Consider the following 15,402-nt stretch of genomic DNA (forward strand, 5'->3'; position numbering starts at 1 on the left):
TTCAGACATGCCCACCTCTGCATTTGGGGTATTTGTGACAAAGATACTGGAGTGGTTTGTTATTTGCTTCTCTAGCTCACTTTATAGATGAGGAAACTGAGGCAAATATGGTTAAGTGACTTGCCCAGAGTCCCACAACTAAGAAGTGTCTGAGGCCAGATTTAAAGTCAGGAAGATGAGTCTTCTTGACTCCAGGCCCAGCACCATTGTGCCACCTACATACTGTTATAAGTAAGAGAGGGTTATAGCATGAGAGGATGGTCTACAGGGGACAGATGCAGAGGATGGAGGCATGAGACCAAAAGGGAATGAATTCTGGAATGTCGAAAAGAGGGTTAAACTGAAAAACTCTGAAGCAGTTAGTCCCTCTGGGGTTTGCTGATTGCAAGCTTCTAGGAGGCTTTGCTGCCAAGCTACCTGATGGATCACCTTTACCTGTCCATTGCTGTTCAGACCTGTGGTTCCTGAGAAGATCCTTGAACTAAAGCTAGTCTGACTCAACCATTCAGTCAAGTGCAGCTGTTAGTGATTGAGATCTCTGTCCATCCTGAGACCTTTCCCTGGAACTGCTAAGCTTGACACAGACCTTTTATACTTACTAAAGGGGGGAGTAGTGCAGAATTAGCTGGTTCAGGGAGTGGGAATTTTAGGTAATTGAGGTATGGATTAATGTAGACAAACAACTCTATGAAGATTCTCCTGAGGATGATTAGATCCTTGGGAATTTCAGTTAGAGGGAATTAGCATTAGGGTCATCCCATTCCCCTTTTGACCTTTCCCTTTTAAATTAAACTACTTTTCCATTTACTGAGTATTCTGTGGCTGATCTCATACCAGGCTCTCCCCTGATTAGAGTTACTATTGGCTTTCAACCCACAATTTAACATCTTGATAATGGCCTATGTTAATCTATCTTATTCCATCCCTCAAACCACCACCCTAATACAATACCTATCAAATAATAGTAATAATGAAAGCTGGCATTGGTATGGTGCTTATTTTATGACATGTACTGTGCTAAAGGTCTTACAATTATTACCTCATTTGATCTTTGACACAACTCTAAGAGGTAAGTGGTATTATTTTCTCTATTTTGCAGATGAGAATTATGAGACAAACAGAAGTTAATTAACATACACAACTTCTAAGAGTCTGAGGCTGAATTTGTACTCAGATCTCCCTGACTCCTGTTCCAGTACTCTATTCACTGCACCACAGGCTATGAGTTCTTTAGGGCAGAATGAATGGGCACATGAATGAAAAAGGATATGTGAGCAGATTCCCAACACTTCCTCTTGAAAGGAATTTCACTGAGTTTTAATACCTCCCAAAGGAGAGAAAAGTCAAAGTAAAGGAGACAATGTAATTCCGTGGAAAGTATATGGGATATGAAGTTTAAAAACCCAAGTTCAAATACCACCTCTGAAATTTATTACCTGTATGACTTGGGCATGTCATTGAGCCTCATGAACTCCTCTATAAAATGAGAGGGTTGGACTAAAATGATCATTAAAGTTCAACCCAGCACTAAATGGATGATTCCATCATTTTTAAACTGTGAGTTTTCTCGTACAGAGGAATTTGACAGTGGCCGTATCTCCCTGAAAGTATCTGAATATACATAGTCATTATATTTATAAAAAATATTAACAAAGACCTTTAATAATTTCCATATTGCTCATGTTGGGTCAGAAACATCAGATAAAACTAAAAACTCCCAAATAGAAACACACAAATAAAATAAGGAGAATTAATTTCCTGCAGATGGAGAATTTTCTACTCTCACTGTATTATTAAAAATAGCTGTATTTCCCAGTTAATTATCAAGTATTGCTTTTCCCACGTTGAATGTTCTCCTGGTTTTATTTCATTCCACATCAGTTCATGAAGGTCTTTCCAGCTTTTCTGCAATCATCCCGCTCATCATTTCTTATAGGAAAGTAATATTTCATCACCATCATATATTACAATTTGTTCAGCCATTCTCCAATTGATGGGCATTCTCTCAGTTTTCAATTCTTTGCGACTACAAAAAGAGCAGCTATAAATATTTGTGTACAGATAAGCCCTCTTCTCTTTGTTATATTTCTTTGGATAAAGAATCTATAGCAATATTACTGAACCAAAGGTAGGCACAGCTTTACATAACCCTTTCAGCAAGTTCCAAATTGCCCTCCAGCATGGCTGAATCAGTTCATAACTCCAACAATGCATTAGTGCCCCAATTTGCTCTCCAACATTCATCATTTTCCCTTGCAATCAGATTAGGGGATCTGATAGGTATGATAAGGTATTACTTCAGAGCTGTTTTGATTTGCATGTCTCTAATCAACAATGACTTGGGACATCATTTCACATGATTAGATATATTTGATTTTTTCATCTGGTAGTTGTTTCAAACATTGTCTTTCTGTTATAGACATGTTTTGAGGGTTTCGAAAAGTTATTGTCTGCTCTAATGAAAGAGCCAGGGCAGATACAGGGCCTCAGAGCTTCCTTGAAGGTATCTTGAAAAGTATGGATGTAAGTAGATTCAGTAGCATTGTAGAAGGAGATTGTACCTGTTTCATAGTCCAAGAAAATCTTCACAGTCTTGGGGGGCACTGCCACATGGAGCCTCATCCAGGGACTGGAGAGAGCCTGGTAAGTGTCACTATTAACCAGACAAACAATCCAGAATCCAGTTTCTGGGGTGACGTCTGCTTCTTCCTCATTGCATACTGAGTCCTTACAGAGCCCCAGAGCCCACTCTGTCTTTCCTTCCACATTCACCTCCCAGCAGTACTTTCCTGAATCAAATCTCTCCTCACCCAGCTCATAAGTCAGGATATCCATGTCCCATTCACACATGGGCTCCTCAGAATAGGAAATGGCACGTTTGTCATTTTTTTTCAGGAGGAAGAAGCGATTAGGTGAGTCTTCGTGCATTGTGGCCACTGCAGAGAAAGGCACAATTTCAGTCCAGAAGATTAACCAAGAGCCATATCGAAGCTCCTTAATTTCAACTAGACTTTCAGTGATGCTTCAGACTTCTATTCTACATGTCAGCCATTCACTATCTGTGTGACTTGGGCAAAATCATATAACCTTTATCTACCTGAATTTCTTTACATGTAAATGACAATTATAATGTAATCCCAGGGTTGTTGTGAGGATTGAGTCAATATTTTTGAAGCACTTTGTAAAATATAGAGATGCAAATACTAACATGAGAACTGCTGCTGCTCTTGGTGCTGCTACTACTGCTACTACTGCCATCATAACCATCATCATCAACATTATTTTCTCTTTTCGATTCCCTGGAACATACTCCCCAACAGTCATTCTAAATCTTCTCCACCCTCAAGGCAAAAGACTCTCCCAAAAACATATGTACACAGTGGGTAGATGCCATTCTCCACCTGCCACCACACCACACCCTGAATGTAGAATCAGTGTGGCCTTTGGGCTATATGCTTGACACCTCTGGTTCATAAAAAATACTTTCACACTCTTACCATCATCTTTTTATTAATCTTCTGCAATCTGATTTCTGCACTCTTCAAATTATTCTCTCAGAGACTAACAATGGATTATGAGTTTCTCAAGGGCAAGGACTACCTTTTCCTTTCTTTGTATCTCCAACCCTTAATTCAGTATCTGACTCACAGTATGTTATTTATAACAGTATGTCATCTGACTAACTACCAATGATCTGATTTCTATACCCAATGGGCCCCATCTCCTTGAGTTTCAAGGAACTATTTTGTACTATGTCCCACCCTCTTGGTCTTGGAAATTCTTTTCTGGAATTCTGTGAAACAGAATTATTCTCTGTCTTCATTTTCCTCCTTTCTCTCTAACTGTGCCTTCTCCTTATAGTAGGGAAAGTCCTAGCCTAGGAATAGTTGGGAAACTTAATTCTAGAAAGGGCAAATGCCTTCTAAGCAGCACTTTGGGCTCCATGGTTTCCTATGGGGACACTTCCAAGTTTCAAAAGGTATTTCTAACTGCGTAATGACTGAATTCCTCCTGCTTCCCATTCAAAATTTATTCAGCATTTGCTTTATTATTTAAGAAACAGTGTTTTGGAAAAACATAAACATGGGAAAATAAAATGAACACTATCCACATCTACACATGAGTGATACTGTATTGATGCAATTATTTGGGGAACACCTGGAAAAACTTTCCAGCATTTGCCAGTTTGAGGACTATCACTGAATACATGCATATGGAAAATAAAGGAGAATATATTACTTAATGGGTTTAGTTTCTGCATTCCCTATGAAATGACAGTAGAGAAGCATAATATGAAAGGAGAGGAGAGGACAGGAGAGGAAAAGAGGGAGAAGAGAGGATAATATGGGGGGAAGGATAGAGGGAGGGAGGGAGAAAGGAATGGAGCTAATCTGTAAATATATTTATATGAATAATTAAAAAATAGAAGTTGCCTCAATTTACGATGCTTTCACCCAAGTACTCAAGCTGGTTGATGTCAAGCAAAGATTGCTGAACTAGAACTCAAACTACTAGATTTGTTACCTGGATATCAACATAATTCAATCTGTCATAAAGGCAAACATTCAGTTAGAAGAGTGGTTTCTAAACTTTTTTGGCTTACCATACCCTTTCCAGAAAAAATATAACTTAGCCACCTCGAAATTAATTTTTTTAATTTTAATATAAATTAATAGGAAAGATAATTCAATCTGTGACATTGACGCAAACTTTCTAGTAGAGTTTCAACTGATCATTGTAAGGTAATGCAAACTTCTGCTTATTGGCTCATTTCTTAGAGCTTTCCTTTTCATTACTTTTTGAAAACATCCTTTGTTTTATTTTTTAAGATACAGTTTTGACAAAATAGACACACTTCTCGAGAGAAAATAAAGCATAATATTTCCCCTCTACAAATTAGAAAAACTATTTGGCTGCATTAATTTCAGGAACAACTGATCATTTTAGTTCCCAACATTCTCCAAATGTAAGCACTATCACTCTACACATATATTTATTGAGTTGAAGTTTGAAATTTTTACTTGAATTCAAGTTGATGTTTAGAATGGTGTGTAAAATTTGAAAAACACAAAGAGGAACAGGGGGAATAAAAAAGAGATAAAGAGATATAGAAAGATCATCAACACATCTATATAGATCATCCATTTACAACATGAATGATGCCTCATTTGACACTTCTCTTGTATCAAGTGTTCAGATTTGTTGATTTCAAGGAATGACCACCGGACTAAAAGTCAAATGGACTGGATTTTCCCAATTTCTCCATTTGTCAAATGAGAGGGTTGAATAAAATAATCTCTAAGATTCCTCAAAATCTAACAATATATGGATGTATCCCAACTCAACACTCAATATCATTGTGATATTTAAAAGTGACAGTATTACTGAGCTATTTTCTTTCTCATCTGTAAAATGAAACCATTGGACTGCATGGCCTCAAAGGTCATTTGGACTTTCAAAAGATAATTGTTATGTGCAGAAATGAGCAGCCATATTTCTGGGGGTGTAAGCTGGCAGTTTCCACTTTAGAACACAGAACTTGGCAGAGCACACAGGCTGTGTGCTAGGGTGTCGGTTAAGGACAGGTTATAAAAGAAGGTCTCCAAACCTCTGGGAACTTCACTTCTCTGACCTCATCTGGAGGGTTAGGGAGGAGGAGGTTTTTTGGGCCCCAAGGGTGGTTTCTGGGAGATTTCTGTTAGGCAGGTAGAAATTATTCAATCACCAACCTTCCTTGGCACAGATAACATCTTTCATACCAGCTAGTGAGAAAGCTACAACCAAGAACATCTGCAACTGACCCAGGGACTGCCCAGCCTCTGGGCTCAGCAACAAGCTACAGAGTTGACATTCGCCCTCAAGGCTGTCTCATTTCTCTGCTCCTAAACAATATCAACTTGTGTTCCAGGATTAATCAACATCAACAATTTAGGCTAGGTCATAGGGTTTTCTTTCACCCACCTACCTTCCCTTTCCTTCCCTCAGTTATTTTATCATTAAACTCTGTTTAACCTTGAGCCTGAACAGTCTTGGAGCCTTGTCTACCTACCAACAACCATCCTCATAGCAGTCAGATCCCCAATTTCAGCCTAGTTGAGCAGGTCATTCCCAACCAGTTATCCATTTCCAACGTGAGCTTTCAGGGAGTTTCAATTGGCTTCCAGGAGACATTTTAACTATCTTGGCTGGTTTGGTTCCAAGCCCTGAGCCTATTAGCAGAAAAGCTTGGCTTTAAAGGGACCTGACCCAACTGCTGTGGGAGGTTATCCCACTCTCATAGAGCCTTGGTTTGGGATTCCCTTCCCTTCTTATTCCATCAATATCATCTATCTAGGCCCCTTGGCTGCTCCTATACCATCAACTTTTTACATGCATTACATAATCCTAACATAATATGCATTTCCACTAAATGGCTCATTCCTTCCTGCATTCCTTTCTTTTTAGCTTTTCAAATTACAATTATTTTTTCAATTTCTGATTAAAGAAATATTCTCTTGTCTAATCAAACACTTCACAGGAAACATTTTATACTGCTAATATCTCCCCTGTACCAATTAGAGCAACATGATGAGTTCATTGATTTGAAAGATTCTCAATCAACTGAGTTCCCAATATTATCAAGTAGTATATTTAATCACCTTATACACATATTTAGAAAATGAACAAGAAAACAATACTTACCACATTGATTTCCAAGAAGAGCTATAGAAGAGAGAGAGAGAGAAATAGCATGAGAAAGAAAGAAAAAGAAAACATAAATTCATCATTTAGCTTCTTTAGTTACACTATGGTGGGTGCCTCATTTAACATTTCTATTCCTACAAGGTTTTTACTCTGTTGAAGTAGAGGAATATACAGTGGACTGGGAGTCTGGAGCCCTAATTTTGAGACCTGATTCTTTTACTAATTCACTCAATGAACTTGAAGAAACTATTTTCTTAGTTTTTTCATCACTAAAACCAAGGGTTGTATTACATAATTTCTATAATTCCTCAGGATGTGAACAGATATAAGTCTATCCCAGCTCTCATATTTTGACATTTAGAGACATCACCTTTTAGCTTCTATTACTCATCTATTGAGTGAAATTATTGCAGTCCTGGGCCTCCAAGTGTACTTCTAAAGTTCAATATCTTTTTTTTTCTTTTCTCATTAACTTTTTTGTTTCTTAATTACCTTAAAATTTCCAGATAGCTCACCCTCTCCCTATATATCCTACACCATAGATATATATAATATATGAACATGTAAATTTTGTCTTTCGTGTTTCTATTTATCAATTCCCAAAAGGTGGATATTGAAAAGTTATCCTTCATATATTAACTGGACAGCTGCATATAGTATTTTTGGGGTTCCACTTGTTTCTCTCTTCATTATTTCATGTATTTCTTTCTATATTTTCTCCAACTAACCTGATCATAATTTCTCACAGTACAGTAATATTCCATCACAATTTCATATACAACAATTTGTTAATCATTCCCCAATTATGGATATCCCCTCAAATTACAATTCTTTGCCACTGCAAAAAAAATTACTATAAATATTTTTCAACATATAGGTTCTTTTTATTTTTCTCTGATCTCCTTAGGAAAAAAGTGTGATATTGTTAGGTCTAAGAATATACACAATTTTAAACCTCTGGGCAGAAATTCAGATTGCTCTCCAAAATGATTGGATCAGCTCACAGTTCCACCAACAGTATTTTTAATATCTCTATTTCCCCAAATGCCCTCTCATATTTGGCATTTTGCCCTTTTATCATTTTATCCAATCTGATGAGTGAGTTGATATTTCAAGATATTTTTGATTTTCATTTTTCTAACTAGTAGTTATCTATAATATTTTTTCATATGTCCTTTTATTGCTTTGACTTCTTCATCTAAAAACAGTCTATTAATATCTTTTGACTGTTTATTAATTGGGTAATAGCTCCTATTCTTATAACTTGACAAAGTTCTCTATATATTTCAGGTAAAATACTTCTCTCCATAAAAATATAAAATTTTTACCAATTTTCTGCTTTCTTTCTAATAGTGGCTTCTTTAGTTTTATTTTTTCAAAACATTTTTCATTTAAAGTATTTGAAATTATCCATTTTATATCTCACTATGCTATCTCATTTATTAAAAAATTCCTCTCCAAGCCATAAATTTATTAGCTAACACATATCCTGTTCTTCAAATTCATTTATATCTACCTTTAACCCTAAGTCACATATCCATTTGGTCTTAGTTTAGTGAATGGTATAAGACAGTGATGGGCAAACTTTTTAAAGAGGGGGCCAAAGGAAAGGAAAGGAAATATTCTATCCAGCCCACCAACATTATTCTTAATCTGATGAATACAATGAGTAGGATACAATACAATGATACTTCAAAAGAGTTGCTTAGAACATTTCAGGGGGCCACATCTGGCCCGCAGGCTATAGTTTGCCCATGACTGGACTGTAAGATATCATTCTATGCCTATTTTCAGCCAAATTACTTACCAGTTGTGGAAGTAATTTTTACCTGATCATGAGTTCTTATCACCAAAACTTGGATCTATACTTTTTTGAAATACAAGGTTAATATAATCTCTTACAACTCTTTGTATATGTCTGTTACTGACACAGAATGAAATAAGCAGAACTAGAAGATTTACACAGTATGAGCAATATTGTACACTGATCAACTGTGAAAAACTTAGCTACTCTCAGCCATACAATAATCCAGGACAATTCTGAAGGATTTATGATAAAGAATGCTGTCCACCCCTAGAGAAAGAACTGTTGGAGAAGAATGTAGATCAATGCATACTATTTTCACAGTAGTTCATTTATGGTTTTATTTTAGGGTTTTAGTTTTATGTGAATGTTCTCTTATAGCAATGACCAATATAAAAGTATGTTTTGCATGATAATACATGTGAACTCCAAATAAAATTGCTTATCATCTCCATAAGGGGAAAGGAGAAGGAAGGACAGAGACTATTTGGATCTTATAATTTTGTAAAACCTATATTGAAAATTGTTATTACATTTAATTGGGATAATAAAATATCTTTGAATAAAAAGTGTTTCATAATTATATTTGTATAGATCCTGGGCTTCCTTTGGCAGGTATACTGTAAAGTATTTTACTCTGTATATGGTTATTTTAACTGGGGCATCTCTTTCTATCTATTCTTGAAGATCATTATTATTGATATAAAAATGCTAGTGATTTACATTGGCCAATTTTATATCCTGCTCTTTTTGCTAAAATTATTGATAATGTCAACTAAGTTTAATTTACCTGAAAAATTGTCCACACATTCTGGCTGAAAAAAAGAGATTTTTTTATTATCTCTTCGCCTATTCAAAATCCTTCAATTACTTTTTCTTCTCTTGTTTTTATTATTAGAATTTCTAATAAAATATTATATAATAATGGGCATCCTCACTTTACATTTCATCTATTCAGAAGACTTTTGGCTTATCTGCATCACAAATAATAAACGCTGATGGTTTTAGTTAGAGGCTTCTTATTTTTTAAATTCATTTGTACCTATGGTTTCCAATATTTTTTAAAAGAATGGGTATTTTATTTTGTCAAAGGCTTTTTCTGCAACTATTTATCTAACCATGATTTTTTTTACTTTCTTTAATGACATAATCAATTATATTAATAGCTTTCCTTATATAAAACCATTTCTGTATTCCTGATATGAATGCTATTTGGTACCAATATATAATTTTTCAGATATATAGTTATAGTCTCTAGTTACTATTTTATTTGGAATTTTTGCACCCATTTTCATTAATTAAATTGGTCTATGAATTTGTCTCTTCTTTTGTTCTTCCTGGTTGAGTTTGTCCAAACATATTTAGTTCACAAAAGCACCTTAGTAGAACTCCTTCCTTACCTAGTATTTCAAATCATTTATATATTAGAAGTAGTTGAACTTTAAATGTAGGTAGAATTCACTTTTAAGTCCAACTGTTCCAGATGCTTTATTCTTAGGAAGTTCTTTTATGGCCTTTTCACATTATTTTTAAATATAGCTTCATTTATTTAATTTCTTACTGTTTGCTCAATTAAATTATCAAAAATTATTTCATTAAACTAGAAAAAATCCTAAGAAAAATCATTTGGAAAAATAAAAGGTAAGAAATATCAAAGGAACTAATGGAAAAAATGTATAAAGAAGGACACAGATTTTCAACTATATTATAAAGCAGTAATTGTCAATGCTTTCTGGTATTGACTAAGAAATAGTAGAGTTGATTGGTGGAATAGAACAGACTCATAAGAAAGAGTAAAAGGAAAGATCCTAGATTTTGGAATAAGAATTCGCTGTCTGGTACAAAAAAACTGTTGGGAAAATAGGAATGTAGTGTGGCAGAAACTAGATATAGACCAATGTTGTATACCATTTAGGAAGATAAGTCAAAATGGATACATGACATAGGCATAAAGGGTGATGTCATGAGCAAAATAGAAGAACAGGGAACATAATAGTCAGATTTATGTATAGGAGATGGGTTTATGAATAAACAAGCGATAAAAGGCTTTGTGATATGTAAAACGGATAATTTTGAATATATTAAATTGAAGAGTTTTTGTACATATACATACATAGGGATCTCATATCTAATATAGAGAGAGAACTTCGTACAATGTATAAGAATATGAGCCATTTCTGATTTGATAAATGGTCAAAGATATGAACAAAGTGTTTTTGGATGAAGAAAACAAAGGCAAATATAAATACATGAAAAAAATGTTCTGTCACTGATGAAAGAAATGCAAATCAAAACAACTCTTAAATACTGTCTCACACTTGTCAGATTGATTAAAAAATTAAATGGCATAAGTGATTAAAATGACAAAAAGGTAAAATGACATGCTGGAGGGATTATGGAAAAACGGGGATCCTAATACAACGGTTAATGGAACTGTGAATTGATCCATTTCAGAGAACAATCCAGAATTATGCTTAAAGTGTTATATAATTGTCTATACCTTTTGACTTAGTGATATCACTAATAGGTTCATTTCATAAAGTGAGCAGAAAAACAAATAATCTATATGTTCTAAATATTTAGAATAACTCTTTATGGAGGCTAAGAACTGAAAAAAATGAAAGGATGGCTCTCATTTGGGGGATGAATAAACAAGTTGAGGCATATGGTTGTGATGGGCTACTACTGTGCTATAAGGAATGACAAAAGTTAATTTCATGAAAATATGTAAAGACCTATATGAAATAATGAAGAGTGAAATGGGCAGAATCAAAACAACATTATATACAGCAAGGGAAATATTGTTTGAAGAATGACTGTATCTCAAAAAAAAAAGAAATATGACATTGAAACAAGACATAGTTTTATAACACACACACACACACACACACACACACACACACACACACACACACACCACATATTTCTTAAATGGTGCCTTCTCTGATGGGAGTAGGAGAGGGATGTTGGAAAGGTTAACTGGTCATCTTAATGTAATAACAAATAAATAATTTTGAAAATAAAAAAATGAAATCCGTTCATTTAGATATCCTACTTCCTCCTCTCCTAGACCAAGTTTATATTTTTGCAGGTATTCTTACAGCTCATCGTTAAATTTGTAGTCTTATAATTCTACAAAGTAACTGCTAATAATTGCATTAGTTTCATTTCTACTGGTGTTATATTCATGCTTTTCATTTTTAATGCTAGTAATTTGGTTTTCTGCCCTTTTAAGCTATTGTATGGAGTTGTCTATCAATTTTGTTGATTTTTTCATAAAATATCCCTTAGATTAATTTATTATTTCAGTGGTTTTCTTACATTCACTTTTATAGATCTTGCCTTGGATATTTAGGATTTCCACTATGAAATTTAAGTGTGGACTTTTAATTTATTCTTTTTCTGTTCTTTTTATTTTGATTGCTAGTTTATACATCTATTTTTTCTCAATTTTATTGATATAATCATTTTTTTAAACTTTATCGTCAGTTGTAGAATCTTTACTAAGTATCTGTTCTACAGGAGGAAAGCAATAAGGACTAAGCAATTGGGTTCAAGAAACTTGCCCAGGCTAACACAGTTAGTATCTACCTGAGACCATATTTGAATGCACTAACTCCTATCTCCAGGCCTGACTATCCACTGAACCACCTGTCTGACCTTTGATATAAACATTTGGAAATATTAATTTTCTTCTTATTACTTCTTTGACTGTATCCCATAGGTTTTGTTATGTTGCCAACTTTCAATTTATAATTCTAAGATAATACAAACTTCCACTAAATGACACATTCCTAAATGCTTCTCATTCACTAAAAATTTTTAAATTCCCATTGTTCTTTCAATTTTGTAACTAAGAAAAAGCATTTTAAAAAAGCAAACATTTCATGGGAAGAATCTGTACTGCTTATATCTCTGCCCTACAAATCAGGGAGATGAGATGGGTACATTTATTTGGGAGACTCCTCTTCAATTTATTTCCCATTATTCTCAACTTGCATATAGCATTGATACACATATTTGAAAAAATGTACAATAACATTATTCACCACTTTGATTTTCAAATTTGTCTGAAAAAGAGAGAAATAGTTTGACACGGAGACAATGAGACAGAGACTGAGAGATGAATCATTAATGCATCTATTTAGATTATCCATTTAAAGTATGGACATTGTCTCATTTGAAATATAGTCTCCCAAGTATTCAGGTTTGTTGATTTCAAGGAATACCACAGCACTAACAGTCAGAAGACCCAGGTCTAGGGCCTGACTCTCATGCTAAATCATTCTATGATCTTGAGGAAACTATTTTCTCCATTTTCCCACCAATCAGAGGATTATACTACATAATCTCTGAGATTCCTCATATTCTAACAATGTATGAAAAATTGTGACATTTAGAAAGTGAATAATACCCCTGAGCACCTATTTTCTCATCTGTAAAATAAAACAATTGGAATACATCATTACTATGGACACTTCCAACTTTCAACATATAGTTCTAAGATAATGCTAACTTCCATTAAAAGCATCATTTCTTAGAGCCTCTCATTCATTGAAATTTTCAAAATTTCCATTATTTTCTCAGTTTCTTAATTTTTAAACAGAATTTTGACAAAATAAACAAGTCAGGAAAAATTCAAACTGCTAAATTTCTCTTCTCTATAAATTAGGAAGACTGGATGGGTGTATTGATTGAGTTGATCAATGTAATTCCCAATATTCCCAATTGTATGTAGTGTACCATATACATATATTTGAAAAATGAATAAGGAAATATTAATCCAGGACAGCTATGTGGCTCAGTGGTTTGAGAGCCAGGCCTAGAGTTGGGAAGCATTGTGTTCAAGTCTGGCCTCAGATACTTCCTACCTGTGTAGCCTCAGCAAGTCATTTAACCCCCATTCTCTAGCCCTTACTGCTCTTCTTTCTTGGAATCAACACAAAATATTGATTCTAAAATGTAAGGTAAGGGTTTTAAAAAAAGAAAATATTACTCACGGCATTGTACATTAGGATCCTCTGTAAAAGAGAGAAAGAAACAACATTATTAAGAGAAAATAGAGAGAAAAAAGGAGAAATGAGATAAAGGTGAGAGAGAGAGAGAGATCACCAGTACACCTATTTACATTATTCATTTATGATGTTGAAAATGTCTCATTTTATACTTCTATTATCCCAAATATTCAGGTTTGTTGATGTCAAGGAATGACTACTAAACTAAGAACCAGGAAATGTAGATTTGGGACCAATTTTTCATACTAATTCACCCTATGGTCTTTGGAAAACCATTTTCTCAGTTTGTCTATCTGTAAAATGAGAGGATTGGGCTATAAAAATCTCTCATATTTCTCATATTCCTGATAGTCTAACAAAGCATTTATTTGTCCCAGCTCTCACAATTACTCATCACACTTGGAAAATGACATATCTGGCCTATTTTCTCACTTAAAAAGTAAAACCATTGGATTGCATGGCTTCCAAATTTATATTTTAAATTCTAAGGTAACACTAAATTCCTTTAAATGTCTCAGTTCTTAGTGCTCCCCTTTCACTAAAATTTTCAAACATCCTTCATTTTTTGGATATTTTAATTAAAAAAGTGTTTTGGCAAAACAACATTTTACAGGAAAAATCTAAATTCTTAATCTTTCCACTTTACAATTTAGGGAGACTGGATCAATGCATTCACTGGAGAGACTTTGATCAATTTAGTTCCCAGCATTATTTATTCAATTTCCTAATTAAGAAGCAATGTTTTGGCAGCATAAACTCTTCAAAGATAGAATCCAAGATCCCAGTGTCTGCCTTTTACAAATTAGGGAGACTGGATGGCTGCATTAATTGGAAGGACTCAATCAATTAACTTCCCAGATTATCTTCTCAAAATCACATGGAACAAGACATTACATTAATTTTTTTAAAAGGGTGGGGACATCATCAGACCTGAAAACAGAGGAGGAGTGTCTTGGGAAATTTTAGGAGTGTGAATAGACATTCTATAACTGGTTTCAGTCTACTTGCCATTTGTTGAATGACAGCCTTTTTGATGGACTATATACATGGAGCTGAGTGGTTTTTAGAGGCAGCTAAGTGAAGGGTGGTTAGAAAGATCAACCTGAAATCAGAAAGACAATTTCAAATCTGACCCCTGATACTCACTAAACTGTGTGACCCTCAATAAGCCACAACCCAAATCTCCTCAACTTGTAAAATGAGGATAATATAACAGCAGCTACTTCCCAGGATTGTTGTAAAGAATAAATGAAATAGTATTTGTAAAGTTCTTCACATGATGACTGACAATAGTAGATGCTTAACAAAAGCCTATTTCCTTCCTTCCTTTCCTCAAAAAACTCTAGCCTACCAGACCCTTCTCCATTCTCTCTGGCTGCCCTCTCTTTGTATATCTCTACTCTTATTCTGAAACATTTGCTGAATACTTCTTGTGAAAGACAGTACTGTAATGAGAGGAGTCTTGATCTCTATCCCCTCTAACTCTGTTACGTTCCTTTGCCTTCTCTTTTAGTTTTTTTTTTTTCAGGTGAAAGAGCTTATTCTGGAGGCTTTTGTTTTTGTCAATTTTCTAGTACTTATCTCTAGAATCCATTTTAAAGGTTCTTTGCATTTTAACAGATATACTGGTTTGTTAACAACCCAAAATAAAGATTATTTGAGTTTGTCTCCTACTTGTAGAAAGATTTCCCCTCCTCCATCTATTTGCTAGAGCCTGGGATCTCTGCTACAAAAAAAGGGAGAAAACTTTTTAGTGAGTTTTCTGATATGTAATTAAAAAAATAAGAAGATTTGCCCAGTTACACCTTCAGAGTATGACAAAGGTGCATGTGCCTAGTCTGAGCAAAGATGTTTTATATACAAAGAAATCAGCATCTGGGTAACAAAATCACTAGGACC

At 34.5% G+C, this 15,402-nt stretch overlaps 1 protein-coding gene across 1 annotated transcript in view; it reads right to left on the reverse strand.

Annotated features, from left to right (window-relative positions):
• Positions 1–2,379: 2,379 nt before the first annotated feature.
• Positions 2,380–15,402, reverse strand: part of LOC123252728 (butyrophilin subfamily 1 member A1-like) — a 72,643-nt gene continuing 59,620 nt past the window's right edge. Inside the window, exon 5 of the mRNA XM_044681980.1 lies at positions 2,380–2,936. Coding sequence (XP_044537915.1) covers positions 2,380–2,936 — 557 coding nt within the window. The remainder of the gene's footprint in view (positions 2,937–15,402) is intronic.

Source organism: Gracilinanus agilis, chromosome 6 (genome assembly GCF_016433145.1).
Source record: "Gracilinanus agilis isolate LMUSP501 chromosome 6, AgileGrace, whole genome shotgun sequence".
Taxonomy (NCBI): domain Eukaryota; kingdom Metazoa; phylum Chordata; class Mammalia; order Didelphimorphia; family Didelphidae; genus Gracilinanus; species Gracilinanus agilis.